This window comes from Acanthochromis polyacanthus, chromosome 13 (assembly GCF_021347895.1).
Source record: "Acanthochromis polyacanthus isolate Apoly-LR-REF ecotype Palm Island chromosome 13, KAUST_Apoly_ChrSc, whole genome shotgun sequence".
Lineage (NCBI taxonomy): Eukaryota > Metazoa > Chordata > Actinopteri > Pomacentridae > Acanthochromis > Acanthochromis polyacanthus.
In genome coordinates, this window is record NC_067125.1 from 31,721,430 (window position 1) to 31,746,338 (window position 24,909).

The 24,909-nt window shown below is 39.8% G+C and overlaps 2 protein-coding genes across 2 annotated transcripts in view; both read right to left on the bottom strand.

Moving 5' to 3' along the window:
- nxn (nucleoredoxin) overlaps window positions 1-20,089 on the bottom strand; it is a 74,379-nt gene extending 54,290 nt beyond the window's left edge. The window contains exon 1 of the mRNA XM_051958007.1: window positions 19,570-20,089. Within this exon, the coding sequence (XP_051813967.1) occupies window positions 19,570-19,876 (307 nt within the window). The 5' untranslated portion in view covers window positions 19,877-20,089. The remainder of the gene's footprint in view (window positions 1-19,569) is intronic.
- Window positions 20,090-22,221: 2,132 nt separating this feature from the next.
- On the bottom strand, window positions 22,222-24,741 carry txndc17 (thioredoxin domain containing 17). Its single transcript, XM_022196778.2, has 4 exons — window positions 24,477-24,741; window positions 24,162-24,243; window positions 22,867-22,942; window positions 22,222-22,763 (listed from the first exon to the last, which is right to left on the bottom strand). The coding sequence occupies exons 1-4, from the start codon at window positions 24,619-24,621 to the stop codon at window positions 22,695-22,697; spliced, it is 372 nt and encodes a 123-aa protein (XP_022052470.1). The 5' UTR covers window positions 24,622-24,741; the 3' UTR covers window positions 22,222-22,694.
- Window positions 24,742-24,909: the final 168 nt, after the last annotated feature.

Here is a 24,909-nt window from a genome sequence, read left to right on the forward strand (position 1 = left end):
GAAAGAATCTCTTCAACAATAAAATGGAGGAGAGTTACGACTGGAGGAGGGATCTTCTTACTTGAAGGAAAAAGAAAAGATCTACAGACCCCCCTGTGTGATAAGAAGCTCTGTACACTGAGATGTTTAACCTTAAGAGCCAATAAATATCCACTTGAGAGTATCCGAGTCTTGTTAATACGGATGGAATGAATGGATTTTTACAACAAAGGCAGACTAAAGAATGACAACAAAGAGGAACATGACAAAACCTTTTTTGACAAGGGACACAACAAAGCGTCGCCACTCATTGTTTTCTTCCTCTCAGCATCCTGTGGGTCTCCATGTTAAAATTCCACGTTGAACAGAGTGAGATATTAAAGCAGCTTATAAACAATGTAAGACAAGCGCGCTGCATCCTGTAGTGGAGCCTACAGTATTGTGTTGGCTTTACTGCTGCCTTGAGACACCAAAAAACAAACAAGAAACACGAACACATGGAAGGAGTGCACCTACATATGGTCTTGATCAGCTGTCCAACATACCAGCTGCCACAGAGATGCTCAAATAAAACAATAATGTGAACAAAAGTCACCTGGGCTCAGGGCTTACAGCTGAGAAATCCAGTTTACATCTGTAATTTAGCATTCTCTGGTGTTTGCTTGCAAGTTTCAGTGAAATATCTAAAAAGGAATTCAACCTATTTAACTGGAGCAGCTTTGCAATATTTCCAAACATTTAAATTTGAAGCTGCTCTCAGACTGACTGGTGGATGTTGACAACACAGCGGGGTGCTTGGCCTGTGGAGGGAGCTTGTTACAGAGAAGTTAGGGGGTTGTAGGGGGGCGTAAAGAGGATTACGAGGGGCCAGCGATGAGGGGGCTATTGTTAGAGCCTGAGAAAGTGTGCAGGAAGAGTGGCACACACTCTGGAAACAAACTCCCATCTCTGGCCTTTCTGGTGAATAACAGGAAACAGTCAGATACGAGGCTGCAAAGTACAGCTTTAAATGCTCACATCTCAATGTGTACACGGAGCAATTTATGAAGATGGACAATCCACACATTCTTTTGAGCATTAAAAGAATGTGTACATGTCATGGGGGCGATGCAGTATTTGAGTGAACTTCCTGCTTAGCATAATTTTGACCAAAGCGATCGCCTGTTGGATTGTTTCCATTTTTCAGCGGCTGCATTTGGCAGTCAGAGATGACAGAGTGCTGCTCATCTGGGAAATAGCTGGGCAGAAGGATGTTGCTGAGAGGCAAAACCCACCATGTCTGTAAATGCAATTATCAAAAAGACCTTGAGTTGGGGCCATGAAAGATGAATATGCGCTGCTATTAAAGCACTCGAAATCTGTGACGAGAGAGAACCCGCCTCTGCTGTTATTGCACATTAAAAGGCACTGAAAACATATTTTCCTAATCAACTTCAGACTGTGAGTGATCAGATCCCACATCAACAAAGAATGTTCAGCCAATTTTTTAAAGAATTTCTTGGCAATTTCCACAGAAGATGACTAAAGCCCCCTGGTCTGAAATGTGAAACCAATGCCAAAGTGCCTTAAACCTGCATTCTTTCTAATGACCAGCAGGAGGTGACTCTTAGAAGCAAAAAATAAGCCAGACTGTGAATAAGTCTACGCGGAAATAAGCCTAATTCTCGCTTGATTCATTACTCAGAAAACATTTTCCTAATGAGTTTTTGGGCTCAAACGCTAATTTCAAGTCTCCTTCACCATAGCATGATGCTAATTTGCTAAACTATTCTCCAATTTAATGTAAAATACAAGATGAAGCAGCATATATTTTAGGCCATGGCAACTTTGAGTTTGTAAAGTTAAGTGTTGTATGCGTTTTTACACTAATGCAAACCCAGTATTGTGAAACTGCTCGTACCTATGTTTAGTAGAGGAATAAACCTTGTTTGAAGCCAAATGACCACGTGTTTTTTATAAGTCAGAATTAACTGGCAATTATAAATCTGCACTTTTTGTGTGACAGGGATCATTGAAATTGCAGTTCTGGCTCTCTCACCATTCATTTAGATAGGGGCCTAATCTTGTTAGTCTGAAATAACTGCCAAAGGGCGTCGCTCAGATGACTGCTAAGTGGTGAGACTTGCCTGTAAAGATTTTGATACAATCTGTGATTATTTCACATGAGAGATTTCGTCTGTACTGTTTTTTTTTAGGCTCCTTTCACTGGTTTGATGGGGTGGGGCTCAGCTAGGAAAAAGTGAAATCACCTTCTGTGCAATTATCAGGATTTAACAGTGTTGGAACTGAAAGGTGAGGATGGCAGTGGTGTTGTTTTCTGCCAGAGAACTGTCAAAACGGGTCAAACCACACCTAACAGTCTGATATAGTAATTTACCTGGGTTTATAAGCGTCTTACGTTTTCACTCCACACTTTCATTTGACAGTTCTTTGTGTGATGAGGAAATACTTGTTTAAGGACTGATATTAATTTAGAAGCTGCCATGGGAGCTGTATCTACTTTTGCACCTCATACAAAAAAGAAATCCAAATGTTTAAAAAAAAAAAAAAAAAAAAAAAAAAAAAAGACACTGAAGGGAGTATCATCAGGAGGAGGAAAACACATTTAAGACATAAATAGAAGGAAACCTGACCCAGTTTGCTCATCCTACTCTCTTTTGTGTTGAAGGGAAGAGGACACTGCTGCGGGGGTGGAGTCTATAAAAAAAAAAAAAAAAAACAACACAACATAGCCAACTGGTGAGTGCACAAGTGTGTGTCCAAGGCCTTCAGGTCGATAATAAATCTTCAGAGTGGCCCTGTCCACACTGAAGTGTCTGCTCTCACTCCACTCTACGTCACACTCTGGCTGTTAAATTTTAAACTATATTTACTTTCTAAGATAGCACTACAGTCCAGCAAATCCCCGCTAGGTAGTTAAGGCTCCACTTATTACAAAAAAAAAAAAAATCTTGGAGCTACATTACGGCCTTTGAAATTCTTTCAACAGCAAAGGAAACAGCTGCAGTTGTATGGTGTTAACTGCACGAGCACACTGCAGTAATTATTTCAGTCCTCATGCTGGCATCCTCCTACAGCTGCTCACACTTCACCACTGGCAAACACAAAAGCAGCGGTTGAAGCCTCGCTCTCGTTTCTTGTCTCTCAATCTGTTAACTTGGTGCCAAGTACACAAACTCTGCTAACCGTCGCCCGTACCGCTAAACCCCAAAAACCACCAGCATATTTTCTTTCTGGCGTTTGTGTAAACAGACTGTGACTGGAACAGATTCCCATCGTGCAGATAAAGACGTGCTATCTGCGTGTCCACATAATGAGCAGCAGTAGTGTCACAAGTGTTACTGTATGGTATAAATGCTGCACAAAATCAGAAGTTACAATCCTAATCAAGCGTGGGGATATCAAAGCTGAGGCTGAATGAACATCAAAAGCATGGTAATCTGAGGAATTTTACACAGAATATTAGGACACGTAATGGCGGCAATTTGAAGATCAAAGACGGCGCGGATCATTGAAAAGGCATCATTTCCTTCCGTCTTTTCATCGTACCTCTTTCAGCTGAGGAAATAAGGTTGGAGGGTTGCCTGTGACTCTTTTGGATTATTCTGATGTCCTATGGGTGATAAAGAAAGAGGAGGAAGCCTAATTAAAAGATGATTCTGGGACAGCAAGTTTGGCTTTCAAGGTTGAAATAACTCAAGGGTCTAACAACGGACAGGAAGCAGCAAAAGACAACCCTCAACTGGAGGAGGAAGGCTAGAAATAGTCGAAAAAAGCTGACCGAACAGTACAACACACCTGGAAGAACTAGAGTGTTTTACTGAGACACTTATGTTTTTCCATGTCAGATAAAGGACTTAAATATTTAGCGTACTCCTCCAGCTGCACAGCTCTGGACTATTAAGTCAAGGTGTCATAAAAACACTTAGATTCACAACTATGTTGCCGCTAGAGGACTCAGTTCAGAAAGCTCACACTGGAGAAACCCCAGTGTATTATTACCTAATGTTCCAGGGTAATGTGTGGTACACCCATTCCTCAAAACTGGCAACTAACCGGCCACAAACGACATGCAATCTGTTATCTCTATCCATGAACTTACATAAACCGCTCTACTTTCTGCGGAAATATCTGGAGCTTTGAGGCCTCGCCAGATATTTAACTTGGCTCTGCTTTCAGTCTCCGAGAACGGACAAAGGAAGAACAAGTTAAAGGAGGTCAAGAAAGCACCAAAACGGAGACTTCCCCTCTCAAAAAACAAACCCACCTTCATTTCCCAAGGCGTCATACATTTGCCTGTCCTGCAAACTGTCAATCCTTGACTTCTGCTTTGTAGGAAGAAGCCCAAAAAAAAAAAAAAAAGAAAAAAAAGAGCAAAACACCACAAATAATAGCCTGCTAGCACGAGCGATGTCAAATGCTGCCTTGATATTTTGCGATTATGCTCTGATGCCAGCAATTATGGCGGGTAATTACAGTATACATTATGAACATATCTCCACCCGGCTGGCAAGTCACAGCCCAGATTTTTTTATTTCACCACTACAAAGTGAAGAGGATTCCTCGCACCCCATCGGCCTCTCAAGCATAAAGAAGTCCAGCTGAGGAAAAGCAGAGTTTCATCAAGTACCTGTGAGAATTTTGACAGCCTTGCAGACTGTTCTAATATTTTTTCGTGTTGACTTTTTCCCTTTTTGACTGTATTCTTGGACAAGGTTTCAATTTGCAGTTCAGACAGCGAACACCTGGACCAACAAGGGGAAGTGATGAAGTGATGAAGATGCCTTTGTTTCTCAGGGGGTTCGGCCACTCAGCTAAAGTCTGAGGACATGAGAGAAATGATTCCACATGTTTTGTGAGGTTTTCAGCTGCAATTTTCAGCTACTCTTTGCACATATCCTAAGTGGGCTTTTGGTTTTGGTCTCACCTTTCCCTCTTTGAGCCTGGCTTCATTCATACCAGGAAATTCTGCAGTACTTCTTTTCATTTGCACCAATAATTCTTTCGTTTTATTCTCCCTCTTTTAGTCCTTTAAAAACACAGCACATACCTTTGGCTCTGGCTGCACACCATAATTATATGATAGATGAAAAGACTGAAGATGAATAGGTATAGGCCTTGGCAGAAACACTGACATTCCTGAAATGAAACCATCATTTGGCTTTTTTTTCCCTCCCGCTTCACTTCATCAGTTCTGTTAGTTTCTGTAGGGGGTTGTATGCACACAAACAGAGTGCTATTGATGCGATGCACACATACTACACTTAATCTTTAAAAAAAAAAAAAAAAAAGTCTTACTAACCACAACACAGACCGAGGCTGTCGGAGCAGAACCTGGTACCTTTGGATTTAAAGAGCACACCTGCTGCTTCTAAAAGCTGCAGTGCTGTCAAATGAGCAGGTGGCGAGTGACAGGATAGTGAGCTGTGGAGCGGAGGGAGGGTTAAGTATTTTGCCTGTGTTTACCCACTGCCTTCACTTCAATGGACTCAGTTTAACACCTCACAGGCTGCAAGTCACATCAGAGTTACACGCTTTCTGCAATTTCATGTAATATTTTTCCAATAAAGAAGCTCTAAAAGACACGACATCCCATCTATGTGTAGAATCTCCCTATGGAAACAGTAAACTGGTTAAAGAGAAAACAATATGTAATTCATTGCATTTATAATTTTGGTTGCACACGATATAGATGCTACACAACACTCTTTACAGCAACAATGTGGCTCTGAGGTTTTATAGCAGATCTAATGTGCCAATGTTGCGTCTCTTCTATTTCTTGACACGCAATTTTAAATATTAGATTTCATAGTAGTAATAAAACTATAAAGATACAATCACTTATAAGGCTTTTTAGTTAGAAGCCTTCGTTATTTAAATCATAAAGAGTGGCATATGTGGGTGTAAACTGAAACCTCAAAAGTGTAATAAAAAGCTCTATTTTTATTTTACATCAGTGAGACTGTTGGATGAAATTCTGGCATCAAACGCGGAGTTCGAGCCAATTCAAACACTGCGAGGGGTTGCTGCAAGTGTGGAATCAGGATCCTTCACAAGATTCACAACATTTTTCCGATTATTTTTGTTAAACCGAGGCCGAGGATTTGGGAGAGGTGGATATGTGTATTATTATAATCGCTGAATATAGTATATCAGTGCAGCAAATCAACTGAGAAAATAAAATAATGGGACGGGAATGTTGGCTACGGCAATTTAAATACCTTGGTACAGCAGTGCAACCATTACCAACATCGCTATTCTGACCGCTAAGCTTACTAATAATAGCAGGCTGCATTAAAAGCACAACTTGTACAGATGAGAGGCACAGATGCTCACCAAATTCCTGCCATTTGATTTGGAAAAACTTAAATTTCACCAGATAGTAATCACTAACCCAGCTAGTCCAAATCAAGATCGGCATTGGTTTTGTATTGTGAAATGTCCGACAATTATAGGAGGGTCAAGGAAAGGCCATTTCACTGACTGTATAGCTTGAGGTCATAGATTTGTTTTTACAATATGCGAAGTATTAAAAACACCCTCTCGATCTAGTTAAAAGGCAAAAAAGGAAGAAAACCAATAGAGCTCAATTTGAGTAAATCCCGGTTGCTTTTGTCTACATGAGCATATCAATGTCAGGCCAAGCATGAAAACTGCTTGACAAAACAAGTATAATGGAAGTTCATGTTACAGGGTAAGTGTGTTGTACTATTTGTGCTTTAAGTCCAGAAAAACAAAGGAAAGTTGCTCCATCATTTCTGTAAATATAACTACAGCTGATGAAAAAGGGGATGTTTGGATTTGTTGGGTTTCTCTCCATAACACTATGAATGAATTTAATTGTATTGAATTGAATTAGGATGTGTGACTGTGTGTTGCCAATACTGTGCAGGAGCAGGTGGACAATTGAGCAAAGTAACGGTCCATAAAAGTCCACAATTTGATGTTGTATCCATCAAATCTTTCCCAGATAAGAGGCCCGTGACAGCATTCAGCCGTCCCCTCCTCTGGTGGCCTTTGAGAAAACAACACCAATCATTAATGTCTCAGCGCCGAGTGAATAACGTCCAGGACAAGAAAGGAGCCGGCCACGACTGTGTGCCAGTAATCTCTCTTTGAGGCCCCCGCGTCTCTAATTGCCTGGACACTTGTGTCCGAGGGCTGCTCTCGTTCCTCAGTGAAAAGATGAGACCTCTTGTGGTCCTTACAACAGGCTTAAGCTGATAAACCCTTTCATTCAACATGGCCGTGGGATCGGTGCTCCGCGCAAACAGATTGGGTAAAAAAAGACTAATCAAAACAGCGATTAGCCCCCAACACAGAGGCAGAGCCGAGCCACAGCACAGCCTCAGCAGGGGGTCCAATCCCTCGACCACTAAAAGCGTCTGATGATTTGTGGGAGCCTTTTTCTGATCAACACATTCCCTGCTGCAACTACATCAGATGGAATATGTGTGGAATGCAAGTAGTGGGTTTTTTTACTGTACAAAGACGTGGCATAGCTGATTTCAAAATATGATGCCACGGCTGAGGAAACAGCGAGTCTCTCTTTGACTCTCCAGGCCCGCTGCTAGTGCGAATCCAAGGCTGTTCAAGGAGAATTCCTCTTACTTGGATAATAAGCGTCTCCTGTGACACATTTGCTTCCTGCCATGGTTAATGTTACTCAGCCTTCATGAGTCTTCCCTCTCATTTCTTTTTCCCTGTTACAGCCAGCAGCACTGCCAATACCTCCATATGGGCTGCCATCAGTGCATCATCTGCCCTGCTACTGTTGTACATTATAGAGGATCCATGTGCTTCACAGCCACAAGGTCAAGTTCTGTGCTTGTTTACTGTATTTTGCAGCTAAAGTGAACAAACATGGTAGTCAGCAGTTCAATACATGTCTGTAGGGCCACAGTAAAAATTCAAATTGTCAACATTTAATGCTATAACTCAGCCTTGGAGCTTTAAATGAGGAACTTGGTCCTCAAATAGCACATTCTTTGCAAATTTTGAAGACAAGATGTATTCAGATCTGTATTAACCGATTTGTTGGCCACTTGGCAGCAACAGAAACCCAACACTGATGGAAAAATTGGGATCTTTTGCTGCTATTGAAAAATTTGTGCGCTGGGCAGGCATAGTGTCCACTGGATTTCTAGTGTGTTTTCACTGAAAACAGTTGCCTTAACTGGGGTTTGGTTCTGTCCCACACACTTCTTGTCCACTTTTTTCTCTCAGTGAAGGCGCTGTCTGTCCATCAATCCCACAAGACTGTTTGCTCATTGGGAATCCAAAGGAAACTTTGGATTTTTGGGTTCTCTGTTTAAAATTCATAGGATCTTCACCTTACCATGTCGAGTGCAATGAGATGGAATATGTTGTAACTTGGGGCTATATAAATAAAATTGAACTGATCTGAATTAGGCTCTGATATATTGTGAATTATGGACAGATTTACCTCCAACTGCATTGCATAAACTTGATAAACAATGGGTTAAATGTAATGGATGTGAATTTATGTGGTAAATTTCTGCACTCCAGCTTGAAAACAACAAACGAAGAGCTTTGTGGGCTTATTCACTATGCTTCGTCACTACAAAACAGGCTTTACTGATACTGGATTATGTCATGCATTTTTCAGGAAGTGCAAACTCTGATCTCAATATACTGAAAATGACGGAGTCAATGTTTATTAACTCTCCAGTAATCCATTTCACAAACTAGACTTCCTGTGATGACACCATTTAACTCAGCACTGCTGCCTGCTCAACTGTCTTCCGTACTCTGCTACATGTGCTGCAGACAGCGCTAAGAGGGTTGTAGGGAGAAGTCAGTGCAGCCTTGTTAAATTTCTAAATTTTCCCAAGTATCTTTTTCCGCATCCTGCATTGACACATATTGCACAAAATGCATGTCAATGATGGTACATCTCTAATAATTGATTATATCAGTCAGCATCCAGCTACAAACAATTCCTTTTACACTTTAGATCCACTGATGAGATAAAAATATGGACTAGTGCAGCTGACAAAATACATGCATTTAAATAATTTAGAAGTGTCTGTATTTGTCCATTAAAAAACAAACAAACTTGTCATTGTCAAATATAGATCCAACATTAAGGACACCCAGAAGAATGAGCTGAAAGCATCAAAAGACATCATCCTCCATGTCTTATCAGCTGAATAATTTCTAAGACACTATAATGTAGATAAAGAGAAATGTTACATGCAGCACCTTTAAAGTCATACATCAATAATTACATACAGTAATTGGTATGTGCAGGTAAGACGAGCTGCACCTTATTGTTGCCGCGGTGACAGGCTTTCAATATAAGAAAATGTGGAATCGGCGAGCTCAAAAATAAACCCAGCTCCTCACTGTTGGCATAATGAAACTGATAATGCAACAGCATGAATCAATTTATGGGCAACACCGCAGCACCATTATTTGTTTTCCAGATTAGCTTGCCCACCAGTGACCTTGAGTAATAGCTCACAAATGTATTCTAAAAGAACCATGTGACTTGGGTGTGCACACTCACGCCAGATAGACACCGACTGGGAATATAAACACATCCATTTGTCCAAGTAGAAATAATGTGTAATTAGGTGGGGAGCGTGTTGTTGCAGTGGCGTCAAATAACACCGGCACAGTAAACTCCGTGAACCTGTCTGCAGATGATTTTTGTGTATTTAGATTAATAACGGAAACAGAAACACATTAAATAATCCAAATTCAAGTATGCTTGTTTGTGTGCAATCTCCTGGAGGAGCAGGGCTGGGCGCGCCTGCAAATGATTCCAAGTGTCTCTCTGGTTATTACAAAAATAATGAGCTAACTACAGGCCACGGGATCTGCTTCAGTCAGACTCCCCTCAATTTTTATCCACCATTTCTTAAGCAGGAATGGCATTTAAATTAGCCACACATTTCTCAAGTCTCGTCGAGCTGCTGAGCTCTGACAAAAAGTACATTTGAAGGTGCTTACTTGAACTTCTTCGTTCTTTCTGCAACTGTTAAAACCCTTAACTTGCTACCAAGCTACACCATACAAACTGAGTGAAAGAGCTGATTCAATATTATGGGAGGGAATCTTCTGGAAAGCTGTCTGCGGAGGCATCTGACCTTATTAGATATAGGATATATCCCTAGCTGCCTCATTATCCTGCAGGAGATTAACAGCTCACTGTAAATGTAGCATCTGTCTAGGAGCAAAATGAGGATCAGCCATCAGTTACAACCAACTAATCTGAATTATAAGCAAGATCAGTAAAGTTCAAAACATTACATGCACCTAAGCGGTTTGAAAGAGTTACAAAAAAAAAAAAAAAAAAAAAAAAAGTAATTCCAAGAAAGTTAATATTAAGAAGAAGCATGTTGTCACTGGGCCTGATCTCTCAGTGGAGACGGGTGCAGGAGTGCAAGCTTCTTGAAACTGTCAAAAAGACTGTGACAAAGCTATTTTGGGATTTTAATATTGTTCAGTTTCTTCTCGTGCTCAGGGAACATCTTCAGCATGCTGCCGAGTGACTGGGATGGAAAAGGCCTGAGTGCACACACATGTTGACAGGTTGTCATAGGATGTAACCGCTGAGGCGCAGCATATTGAAAATACTGCCCAGATACACCGTTAACCCTCCGAAGCCCAGAACCCACCAGCAGGTTTGAAAGGTATGTTATGCTTCTAAAAAAATATATCACCAAAATTACATAATTTATCCCAGAAAAAAAACTTAAAACAGGAAGAATAGCCAAATTTTTTGCTTTATTTGCATGTCTTTTTTTTAGACAATTGCCAAAAAATGAATTGTTTGTCGTTACAAGGTTTAAGAAAAAAAAAATCTAAAAATTCTGCACTCATCGGTGCCATTAATGACTCAGCAGCAACCAACAGTCACACAATAAAGATTATAAGACTTTTCAGCTTTACTGCAGGCTGCATTTCCACAGAGCAGACAAGAGACAAGGACTGAGACAAAAATAGATATTTTATAATTAAAAATCTATATATTTTACTGAGCATACACTCTTAGGAAAGTGTTGATTGTCTTTTCATTTTGAGTAAAATGAACTTTCTATTTCTTTTTATTATGATTTAGGGCATTTTAACTTTGCTATATTGCACAAAAGACATTCTTGAGTTCTGTTTCCTTCTATCCATGTTTGTGCTGTTTCCATAGAGGCTCAGGACTTTATGTTGCCGTTAAAAATGAGCCCACTGTGAGTAAAAATACTCAGACACTGCTTGGGGTTCAGATGGTTTATGTTCATTTCATTAACAGAATGGATCAACATTTTGGAAAATATGCTTATCTGCTTTCTTGATGAGACACGAGAAAAATCAATAACACTCTTAATCTGTGCAATGAGCTCTCAATGAGGTGATGTAGTGTAGCAAGCCGCCTCCGCTGTTTCTAGTCTTTGTGCTAAGTTAAGCTAACCAGCTGCTGGTTACAGCTTCACACGTCTACACAGATATTAGAGTGGTGTTGATCTTCTCATCTGAACCTCAGTAAGAAAGCAAATAAGCACATTTCTAAAAATGCTGAACGATTCTTTAAAAGGGAAAAAAAAAAGTTTTTAAGAGACAGAACTTTTCATCACCATCTGTTCACACCATTTATATAGCTTCTTTTTATTTTATTTTTTTTTTAAAACCACCATTCTGAAGTTGAAAAAAAAAAAGTCATTCAGAAGCCAGAACATCATCATCCTTAAGCAGCATGGGAAGACAAATGCCTAGTGATGGAAAATGACATCAAGCTGGCTCACAAATCAATCCACGCTATTAAAACCCCTTCACACTAGGATTACCATGACAGGCAATAAAATAAGATACACAGCATTGGCCTTGCATCCTACAGGATAACTCTCTCTCAAATGTCTTGAAGATGTGGGCTGGATGCTCCTCTGTCTTCTGTCATGCAGCATTTGGAGGCCAACAAAGCGGAGCATTCACACAGAGTTCTCTTAACTCTAGCATTTTCTGCTTCTGTTCTCACAGTTAACCCACATCTATCATTTCTGACTTAGTTGATTTTTTTCTACCTTTTTTTTTGGCCATTTTAACTGTTTAACCACCAATATGTTAACCTAATTGATGTTTACCATCTTAAAAACTACAAAAGTCTGGTTTTCCTTTTCCAATTAGTTCAACTCCCCCATTTACCCCCATTGCAACTGCAAATGTGGTTTGTAAGCGGCTGGGTATTACATGTACACAGTTCGAGTGTCACCGTACAAAAATGGAAGCTGTTTACATCTGTGACAAAATACACACTCCGAGATCAGGCGAGATCGAGCTACTTTTCTTGTCAGTGTGCACGCTTGTCAGTTGCTAGATAAAAATCCCTTTGCCACATGCAGCCGCTAAACCAGGCAAGACAGCAGGGCTGGTGCCAGTGTGCCATGCTCCACGCTGAGACACTGGGTCTCTTTGTATGGCAGACCTTCTTTTCAGACAGGAGCAGGAGCTGCAGGAGCACTTACACTTGGATGAAAACACCACAGAAAGACAGAGAAGGGGGGGGGGGTTACACTCTGAATATACACAACAGAGCTTCCACCCAGAGAGCAGGGTGGTGGTCACATGGAAGGGAAAGGGTCATCGTCCAGAGTGAAACTAGAAATTTTAAAAACTATGAATAAATTTACATCATATCAACATCATCACTCCCTGATGAAGCAGATATCCTGGAGGAGACAGATTTCATTTTGTATTAGTGATAAAGATGAAAATTTGCAATGGGCGTAGACAGTCCAAAGCTTGTATCCATCAGTCTGTCTTTTTCATTTAGGCGAGGAAATATGATCAGTGGTGGCGACGATGAAGGAGAAACTGGGAAATCACAAAGAGCCAACATTCAATCTAGGAGAGATAACAAAAGGAAGACAAAAGACCGCTCTGGATGGCAGGATGCCCCTGGGGCGGCTACACTGTTATTATGTTGGAAGGGGCTGCTGAGCTGCGGCATGGGGCAATTACCGACCGAAGGACTGACTGGGGGAGGGTCCAGGCACAACAACCCGTCCATGAAGAAGCAACAAACCCAGACACAGCAGCAGGAACAGCATGAAAACAAGAGAATATCACAGCAGATGACGTGTCTTCATCAACTGAAGCAACAACCATCTGCTTATTCCTGTGGAAAGAAACTCAGTCTGAGCTGCTGCTAATACTGATAGCATGTGGCTGCATGGTGAACTTAATGCGACACTGGTTTGGATGATTTCACCGGTGGATGTGTCACCATCGGGCTGGTTTGGGATATGCAAGTGAGTGAATCATCTGTTGTTCTCATCGAGAGCTACTGCAAAGACTGTGGTGAACACATTAGCCATGTCTATTATCTTTAATGTCACTCTGCTTTGGAAAGTCCTGGCTGAAAACCACACAGCGTCCAGGAGCGGTCCAGCTGGAGAACATGGGACAAAGAGGAAAAGTCAATCCCAGAGTATCGTTTCAGTGGTTCGTGGACCGCAGACAGAGGTCACCGCCTTACAGCTATTGTGTGTTGTCGTTTAACGAGCAGATAACGGAAGTTAAAACAGATTGAGTTGCAAGAGGAAAGGGGTTTTACAAGACACATAGTGTGACTGTTCCCTAAATCCCACTTGGGAAACTTAAGCCTCTGGACTTCACCTCTGATGAAATCTCCATTGTCGCCTCTCACAATATTACAGATCTCCCAGTAAAGAGGCCACAATGGGCAGTGAAAAGAGACAGTAACACAAGCTTGGTGGTGTGAGATGTAACAGTTGGCATTGCCAAGTACTCCGAGTCTTCACAAACACACACTGTTTCCATGCCCCCTGGCCCTGAACGGCTTCAGTGGAGCAGGTGTCTGCACACATTCTTTACATAAGCTCTTGTCAAACATGGCACACAGCAACAAGGCCTCACAGCTGCAGGACAATGGAGTCATATTAAACTACAGCTCTGCAGCCAGGCATGCACACTTACAGCCGGAGTCAAGGTAACAGTTTGTGCAAGGTCAGTTTACAGTCAGAAGCACAGCTTGTGTAACACAAAACCAAATAGTGTGAACTGGAATGTATAAATATTAGTAATTCCAAAGCTCTGCTGCATTTAGAGACACATTTAAATGATACAACATTCAATCTTCATGAGATCACTCATAGCATTCATAATATATATAATTATGTACACATAGTTGTTGAAGCAATCAATATTCACAACCACTGTCGAGGCTGCTCAAGTGACACTAAAGACAAACACTGCAAATATTCAACCAATTACCTAGAAAGAAAAGCATCAGAGCTCAAGTTCAAAGTGCAGATTGTGGTTTTATAAATGTTCAATTATTGACTGAGAGACTTTACATAATCGGTGCTCTTTCATAAAATGATTGTAATAAGTAATTCATACATTTACTTAGAGGTACTATGCCAAAGTTTAGCTCCTTTTTTCTGAGTCAATGTTAGGCCTGGGAGAACTTTTGAAGTAAAAAGGCATTGTTATTGTTAGATCCCACCAAATAAATGTAGTATAGCAGTTAGATACATGAAAAAGAAAAATATCAATAATCTGCACTCATGGCAAGTGCACAGTAAAAAATGTTCCCAATGTTTGCATGTAAACAGAATAAAGTACAGATTACAAGTTTCCTTGAGAATTAAAACCCTTTTGTTTTCCCACATCATTTGATCTTCCACAAAATCGTGTATCACACCACCTCAAGTATAACAACAAAAACCTCAACTGCTGTTTAAGGGTTTCACTGGTCATCTAATTGGCCCGGGTCAAATGCCTCGAAGAAAGGATTAGCACATTTTCGGTTTAGTCCCACGGCCAACTTCATATTAGGCTACTTACTAAACCCTCTCTCGAGGGAATCTCAAGAATATGGATTAGAAATCTAGAAAACTGAGTGCCTCTGATTCACGGTTCACAGTTTTAACTGGTCATATAGACGGTGTATGACCACTCTTATTAACCTTCTTTTATTTGTTCCACTGTGCTGTGCTTGTTTGAGTCCGAGTCACTGTATTTGGATTTCACACATCCTGCACAGCTTCATGATTTCACTTACACTACAGTTACCTTTGAATTATGATGTTCAAGCCTATTTAGGAGCATATGTTCTATTACTTATTGCTATGCTGATTACTAGCTAAGTTTGATACCATAACTTAAGTTTGCTTCCATCAGCTGCAGCACAGGCAGGCTGAGCACCAACTGCTGACGAACACATCCTCTCTGAATCCTTCAATTAACTCGAAAGCTTTCAGTCACAGATGTTCCACATCACAGAAGCCTCAGAAATACCACAGTCTGTTGACGTTATTAGCCCACACTGTGCGAGCGAACACAAGAAAGAAGGAAACATGCAACAATACAGGCCCACAAACCCACAGACGGAGTGAGAGCAGAAGATTAGCACCTGCAGATATAAACAGTTCAGGCCTCTTTTCAAGCCACTTCCTCGGCCACAGGGCAACGAGGGCTGAGGAGCACGATGAGGAAGGGTGTCGTGTAGTTTTCAGCAGATCGGTGACGTGCTGATGAAAGACGTCCTCAGCCCCACTCTGAAGCCCCTTGAACCCTTAGCCGCTGGCCAAGGGCCAAGCGAGCGGGCGTCCTGCCTCTGGGGGCCGGCTACAGAGCAGAACCGCCGACCAGGAGGACTCAAACAAGAGGCCTTTCTCTCCCTGCGATGTGATCCTCCTCCCTCGGACTCCTGCAGGAACAACTCTGGCAGCGCTTCGGCTTTGAGTCGAGTTTGGTTTTCACATCGAGTTGGCCGGGGCTTTAATTGATTTACATGGAACTCTCCCTCTCCTGCTGCGCAAGTCCATGTAAGGCAGTACCAAGCAAGTCACGACAGCCAGACAGCTGGCCATCTCAGAGCAACCAGCAGACATCCACCCTGTAAGAACGCACTATTTGAGGGTTTCCTAAAGACAAGCACTAGCGGAGACCTTCTGTGCTGCTCAGAGAGTGTTCTGACCCTTTGACCTCTCTGGGTTTAAGAGCAATTGCTAAAAAATTTCCACTCATAAAACAAAGCAGAAACATTTAAGCCGTCTATGAATGACCCAAGTGTAACCTTAAAAACAAAATAAAAAACACAGACATGCATATGAGGAAAAGCTAAATGAAATCAATTGACGCCAAGCAATAAAAGCCAGTTACTCTTTTCTTGCTACATGACAGTTTCTCTCTCTTTTTTTTTCCAAAGAGAGATTAAATAAAGAATGGCATCAGCTTTAAGATAACAGCAGCAGGTTTTCCATTTGTTCTGTATTTAATCAAGATTATTATCCTTTCTTGATTAAATAATAAACATTTCCTGCAACGGGAAGGCCTGGATAACCCCTAAGTAAAAGAAAAGACGACCGCCTCCAGTGAGAGATAGATGGTCGAGTCAGTACAGGGCAGAGGAGGGGAGCAGAGGGAGGAAGAGGAAGAAGGGGGAGGTACAGTGGGAGATTCGGAGTTGAACAGTGAGGCTCTGAAAGACACGACTGAAGAAAAATTGCATCCTTCGCTGGGAGATGAGCTGTACTTGCACCAAGTCAAAAAAAAAAAAAAAAAAAAAAAAAAAGAGCCCGAGAGGAGGGTTGAGAGGGCCACTTAGTCTTCACAGGCCCACAACATCAACAGAGCCCTCCGCTGGGTCAACACCACTCAGCCATTAGCTCAGTCTGTGCTTGTCCACAACACACAAGTGCTGTGACGTTCACATTCAGATGTCCAGGCAAATCACGAGCAGCCCATCGCCCTCAGAGAAAACTCTATTATCCTATTCTATTTTAACAGCAGCTAATGCAACACCACCGGACCTGCAAAATACGATTCCCGGACTTGAGTTAGACACAATTAACCACAAAAACAAGAAAATTTGTACATTTTTGTCCTGAATTGACCACCTTCTGTTTAATCAAAACCCATAAATCCCCACACAATAGGCTGCTAATTATGGCTGCAACTAACAATTATTTTCATTATCACTCTATCTGGCAATTATTTGCTGTTTATTTTTCAATTACTCCATTAATCATTTGGGTTAAAAACTGGAACAAAAAAGCACACAAAATCCATTATGAATCCCCATAGCCCGAGTACATGTATTCAGATGGAGCCTGTCCCATTTAACCAAGAGTCCAAAAACCAAAGACATTCAGTGTACTATCATATGTGACAAAGCAAACTATCAAATCCTTATTTGTGGGAATCTGGAACATGCAAATATTTGGCTTTTTTGCTTGGAAAAAAATGCAAAAACTTTTAATCCATGATCAAAATAGTGGCAGATTCATTTTCTCTTAATTGACTAACTGTTGCAGCTCAACTAATTAAATCAACAATGTTCAGACGATACAAAAAGGAAACGCACTATGTGGATTATGAATAAAAACAGCGTGTCAGATCCTCTGGAAGCAAACAAACTGAGAGAAAGACCACAGTGTAAATGAATGTATAGACTCCAGCATACAGAACTGTAATGCTATAATAGAATTAAAATGCCATCATGCATGAATCATGGATTAACTAGTGAATGATGAAGCGTAACAACATGTTCGACATGCGTCTGGAGATGTCACATTTACAAGACACTGCGTCTACAGTGAATTATCTCTGCTGGGCTGTAATGAGAAGACAAGCCGACGAAGCCCGAACTGAGCCGAAACTGCAGGCCTCTGCAACACGGAAACAGACGACTGCACTGCAATATCCTCCTAAGGCCGAGAGAGCAAACAGACCACCAGCAAGAGCACGAACAATGCTTATGTTGATGCCACAGATATTTTCCGCATGCAGTTAGGAGAACACAATAACGCTGCACTGTGGCGATGGACGCGCTCCGCCCCAGACAACAAGACAACCCCCACCCCCTGTCATCCCTGAGCCTCATTCACGCCTGGACTTCATTATGAAGTGTAACGGAAACAATCATTGGCAATCTGAAAGAATTTACAAGACAATGATTCAGTCCAAGTCATACCTCACCTACACAAAGAACTGTTAGGGTTGCACTGACTGAATGAGGGAAGACTGAAAAAACAGACACTGTTAAAGATAAGGCGCAGGTTTATAAACATTTTTCAGCCACCATGGTTTTAAATGCACATATGGTCATGAAAAAGGTTAAAATATTTTTTTTAATTTGCTGTTAAGTGCCATTTCTTTACAGCATTTTCCGAAAAATATTTCCTCTTCCAAGTTTTATCAGGCCTCATCTTAAATAAAAAAAGAAGGGGTCACAGTCCTTTGTTTTTTTTTAAATCCACAGCAGCATTTTTCTTTGCAAGCGTCACCAGAATTCACTGGCACGCCTGACTGATGCCATGCAAATGCAGCTGAGCATGGTGTCTTTGTTTATGCATCATCTGCAATTACATTTAGATTCAGAACAAGTGGATGTGCAGCACACAGGATGTTGGCATGGCCCACTGTCATCCCACAACACACACACACACACACACACAATATATGCAACATAGTCCTCCTTTCTAGCATTTAAACAGACTGGTTCATGTTTATGCATCTACAAAAAAAAAAAAAAAAAAAAAAAAAAAAAAAAAATCACTTAAATACTAGCAAAGAAATGTCTACTAAAAAGAAGCATTTTTTGTTTTCTGTAAATAATTATCCACAAGATGTTTGTGGAAAATTGTAGGTTTATTGTTTAAGTTTAAGCTAAAACAAAAGAAACTGCCAGATTAATCTTAATAACAAAATTCTTCAAAAATCAAACAATGAGATAAACAAGGTAATTTTACTCTAAAATAAAAATTGCTATTTGAAAAAAAAATGTCTGCAATGAAATCCTACAGTACAAAATAATATATCAAAGTGGCCTGATGGCTTCCAAAAATTAGAGAAGTATAAAAAGTACCTAATAAATAAAAATAATTCAGAGTAGCTTTCTAGAAATCCTCACATATGTAGTGTGTTGCTGCAGAAGAGATGACGGCAAAATAAAAGGCCTTTACTGAGCAGGACACACATGCAGCGATCTGAATAAGAGTGCTAAGACCTAATGTTCCTGCAATTAGTCCTTGGACAAAATTATTAGTCTGTCATGACTGGAAAAACAAGGAAATTAAGTGTATTTCTATCTCAGTTAGACTGGCATGTTAAAATAGCCTCATAAAAATGAAGTGACCCCAACACTGACTGCAAGTGTTACAATAAAAAAAAAGATATGGTTTTAAAAACTTTTTTAAACATTACACTGTGATAGTTATGGGCCTGTTTGGATGCCAGTACAATTAAATAGTAGCTTTGTAAGACTTGGGTAAAAATACATTTCTGTTTGGTACATGGGTGGGATATCAATAAATAGCACCAGTAACTTGATTTCTGCAGACAAACAACTTGAGGAAGACAAAGATCCAGCTGATTCCAATCAGATCTGAGGGAATCTGATTAAACAGAACTTAATCGTGTAGGAAAACTAATTAATCATCCAACAAAAAAACAAAAAAAAACTACACCTGTGCACTGACAGAGGCAGCAGACATGGCCTAAAAGGGCTTTTTCAGGGATTTCCAGCCCACCTACAGCACAGAAAACCTCCTCAGAGCTGTGGTTTTTCCTGCGCTGCTCCTCATCACCACTGCCCCTCTTACCTTTTGTGTCTGTCTTTGAAAGGTAACGCAGGCCATGGCATCTCCTGCAAAAAGTCTTGCCAGTGTTTCTGGTCCTGATCAGACGAGATGAAGACGATTTCCAATTTGTCCTTGTGCTCAGAGGTCTTTTTGAACCTGCTGTAAAACTCGCACAGGCTGCCGTTGAACTGCTTGCACGGCGCGTTCAGGCTGCATCCGAAGAAGAGCCCGACCAGGGACAGCTTGGCGCCCAGAGACTGCACGTCCACCTCGGCTTTCTCGCTGTTGACGAGCCGCTCCCCGAGCAGACTCACCAGAAACTCCGACATCGCAGCGTACAGTCCTCGAACACACAACGTTACCCTCAGCCGAGGCTGCTGTACATGTAACCGCTACGTTGGGGCGACACCCAGCACTTGGTCCACCTCCGTTGAGAGCTTTTCTGTAAGCTCCGGCCCCGGCGAGGCGCTGCGGTCTGTGTCTCACCGCTGCTCGTCCTCCGGTGTGAGCGCTGTGCAGGAATGCGCTCCGCTTAAATCGCCCTGACTGCAACAGCGGTTGCGCTCTTTTTTCAAACAAGCACACACTTTCATCCTGACATTTGCGTATTCTCTTTGTAAAGAAAAGTCTTAGTTGCTATATTCCGGGTTTTTTTTTTCATGTGGTAAAAGCTGCAAATGCACCAAAATTCTTTTAAAATCTCAGTTTTCATGTTTTATATTCCCAAATACTCTCTGATGTTGGGATTAGAAGCAGCCGTATTGTAGGTTTTACCTTAAAAAAATACATTGTATGTTATTTAAATTCTAGGGGTTAATCATCTGATAAGTTTAATTATGAATTGCAGCTTCTTTATGAATTGTAGAATTAAATTTCACATTTCCATTAAAGCTGGGTGAAACCACACTGTACTCCTGTGGATGTGCTGCCACTTAGTGTTCATTACAGGAAAATACCTGTAGGGCTGCAACACGTGGATTTACAGCAACAGATACTAGAACAGTGTTTATTCTCCTTTAAAATTAATATTTGTTAATTATCGGCATTAAACAAATGTAGAGGTTAGTCAAATGACACCAGACTACAGCTTTTTAAAATAAAACTAAATGTGAAATCTTACCTCTAATCTAACCCCAAACTGTTTAATGTAGTTTACTTATAACTGTATTCTCATATTTTGATGTTGCTCTGACTTTAACTGCCACACAAATGTTAACAGATATAGAAATCATTGGTGTGATTTTTTTTTTCATTTTAAACAGTTTAAGTATTAATTAATTAATTTAAAATGGGGGGGGGGGGGGGGGGGGGGGGTGCAAGACGAAAATTATAACTACTCCATTATCACTAAAGGTCATGCCATGAAATATTAATGTCAAATCAGCACGAATGTTTGGCACCAGTATTCAATGTAGCTAGCTACAGATAATAGACAGTAATATTTATTTTTTTATACTGCTGGTTTGCCATTACATTAGTCTATTAGACAAGAGTGTTAATTTTTTTATCACAAAAATATTAATGTCAAATCAACATGAATGTTTAGCAGCAGTAGCTACAAAACTAGCTAACTAGTGCTACAGCTAGCTAATGTAGTATAACGGTATTAGCATAAAACAAAGTCACTAGTAGTAGCAGTAGTAGTAGCCTTTAAGAAAGACAACATGTTTTCACTGCTGCTTAGCTATTACATTAGTGTATTTGATAAGGTTGTACCTTATTTATCAGAAATATTACATTAATACTGTGTATTGAAAATCCCTAATGTTCAGTAGGATAGGATGATATTCCACTTTATTTTGTTATTCTTTTGTGCAAACTCATGGATAACCCTCCACATGACTCTCCACTAATTAGTTTGTGTGTGTATTTTCTGATTTAAAAAAACAAAACAAAATAAGAGGCTTGTTTTTACTGAAAAAATATTAAATCATCTTACCTCTCAACCCTTTCTTTTCATTTCCTCAGACAAGTAAAATGATTTCCATACTTCTTTAAGATTAGTAAACTCATTATCCTCTGAGACCAGGCAAGAAAATGAACTCTAATGGTCAGGAAACAACGATTCCCTTCAGGTAGTGGCTTCTATCAAAGTGCTCAACAAACAACAGCTCAATCTGAATTCTTTGTGTACGAACACATATTTGAGCCATATTAATGATCTCTTGATCCGTTTTTTATATGTTCTTACATCGGTTTACACAAAGTGCAATGTGATACCCTACTAGTGTAATATGTGCATAGGTTTTTATGAATCTGTGATGTACATTACCTTTTAGACAGTAAGGTTTCATATATGGCTTATTCTGCACCTTGCCCTGCACGTTCTGTTCTACTATTGTGCTGTCTGTTGGGTTAGGTTTAGTAGGTTTGGTTAGGTTTTGTACCATTTCCCAAGGCAAATTTCCCTTGAGGTACAATAAAGTTTAGCTTATCTTATTTACTGCACACTTTCACACTTTGAAGGTGCATAGAAAAGGAAGTATGTTGTAAACTGTCAACAAAGTAAGAAAGCTAAACAAATTTTGCAGTACAAACACCACATTTGTGGAAATGTTCAGAAATAATCCTATAAAAAAACTTGCTCACAAGAATATTTGTCATGAGACAAGAACATTTTTAACTTCAGGCCTTCATTGGAGACACAATACAACAGATTACACACAGGCAAATGTTCAACATCAAGTCTCACTTTATTCAAGGCCTACAGCAAGGCAGCAAAAATCAAATGCATAAACAGTCACAGTAAAATACTAAATAATAATAAAAAAAATTCAAGATTTTCTTTTTTTATTATCACTAACTAGTGTGTTTGACATTACATGAGAAGACACGTATCAACCTTAGAATTACAATTCAGCATTGATTGATTGCACATATAAATGTGTATGAGCTAAATCCTTCCTATGTCCTTGAAGACATTTCAGTACTAAATCACCATGATGGTTGTGTATTATAAATGAGATGTATTATTTGGGTTGTAAACTTATACTGTTGCTGATTTGCATCGGATTACAGAAGGAGATGTTGGGTGTGCATGGTTATTTATATTCAGTGATGCAGTAGTGCTGAAACTGAATGGTGTTTAATTGGATTTGCAGTGAAATGTTGAATTCTTTATGAGTGATGTGAACTGCTCAGGGTCCCTCAGTCTTCAGTGAACATCATCCTCACCAGCTCTGCTTTGAGGCATTCCTCCTCCACCAGCTTCTGCGGCTGAAATAAAAACATTTAAGACGTTGCTCTAACTGCAGGAAAAATAAATCATCTTTATTTGACGTCAACAAAATCAGAAAATTCTGTTAAAATATATTCTTACTGTTCCATATCGCAGCAGCGTGGGAACTCCGCTCAACCTCAGTGTCTTCTTGAAGTCATTATTAGGATCCTTCCAACTGAAGCATGAAATGAACATCATTAGGCAGCCGTTTAATACCCACCGATAGTGCGTTTTACAACAGAAACACCACGTTGGGCTCTAATTTTGTATATTAAAACCTCAGATCAATTCAAACAGTTTCAGATGCATTTTAAAAAGTATTACTGTGTGTACAAAACTATGAATGCTTCTCTGGAAATATAACCACACTGTATAAAGATAACATTTTAGTAAGCAGAATTAAACTTTCCTCAGCTTTAGAAAATCCCACATTTGCTGTGAAAAAATACACATTTGGCTTTGCTATTTTTTTTAAAGTCAATTGCTTCTCTTCTCTTGCTTTGTACATGCAGGATCTAATTCTCACAAGAACACACATGTTCACTCTGTTGGCAGTAAAAGCTTCAACGCTGTGTAGAAATTAAATATTCTAACTGGCTTAAATGCAAATATTCACAATTGAATTTTCAAACTTAGAGCTAATTGAGCCGCAACTAACTATGTTTGGTCTAGAAAATGTAAGAAAATGTCAGGCAATGTTTCCCAACGTCAAATTTCTTACTTTTTCCACGACCCAAAGATAATCACTTTACTGTCATCAAAATAGTTGCAGATTAAGAGCTGACAACAAACTGGCTAACTGAATAATCATTACAGATCTATTTTATACAGTATTAAAATAAAGTTATATTCATTCATTTTAGACTTCAAGGCATTTCGTCACATTTAACAATCTAAAAATTTGCCATAAGCTGGTGATTAAAAACATTCAACAGATAAATTAATAACAAAACTTATAGTGAGTTGCAGGGCTACAATAGTGACAGTACATGAAAGAATTTTATATAATAAACAGTATGCTAAAATATGTTTCAGTTAAAAAAAAAAGGGCTGCTTAAGTAGACGTTTCAAATTAAAACTGCATTTTGAAGCAATGCAATAAGCAAAATTTGTAATTTAGAATTTACATTATGCAGCGAGTCCGATCCAGAGTTTAGACTCTTGTGTTAATGGTTTATAGAAATGTGTGCTGTTCTCCATTTGTTAGAGGTACACCTTTTGGAATATCTCATCTTGTAGTGCAACATCACATTTAAAATCTTTCATACCATAATCAATCAACTAAAGCTTGTCTTTTTAAAAATATATATTGCAGATCAAACTGCAACAACAGTATCTGAAAAGAAAATGCAATTAGATATTTTCCCTTGTTCTGTTCTGGTAAAAATACTGACTAGGCTCTTTCTCCAACTTGACAGTAGATGAAGACAGAACCCTCAGGAAGGTGAGTCATCTCTCCTCTGACTACTGGCTCAGCTAAAAAAGAAAGAATATTGTTGAAAATGACTGAAAGAAAGTGACCCGTATATATAATAGAATAGAATAAATAGCATCCTGCATAAACAACACACTCACTACCAGAACAGTATAAAGTTTGTTACACTTTGCTGCATGACCAAATAGTTCAACAAGGTCCACTCAGAAGCAAGTTCAAGCATCTGTAGATGTATAATGAATGATATCTGCAGGTAGAAGAAATCTAAAATTACCTTTAACACAATCTGGACACCAGCTCTTTCCTTGGGCGTCTTTATCCCCTGAAAAATAAGCAAAAACATCCTTTCCTTTTCTCTCAGACACAGCTTTACAGAATTCTTCATAACCACGTACGTTCACTTCTTCGTAACGGGCCATGGTTTTGAGAGAATTAATGTTTTTTTTTTAAAGCGCTAAGGTTAACCGTTAGGTATGAGGGACTACAAGTGTTAAGAGAATTGCTGCTCCTCTGAACCTCTGATCACTGGAAGTTGACTGAAGTACTTCCGCACTGAGCAAAGGTTCTTAAAGGGACTGCGCACCCAAATTGAATTATAAATTTTTTTCTCATATTATTATTTACTTACTATACACAATATTGCTTTGACATTTTTATTTAATTCAGAATACATTCATAAAGGGGTTTGTTTTGGATTTAATATTATT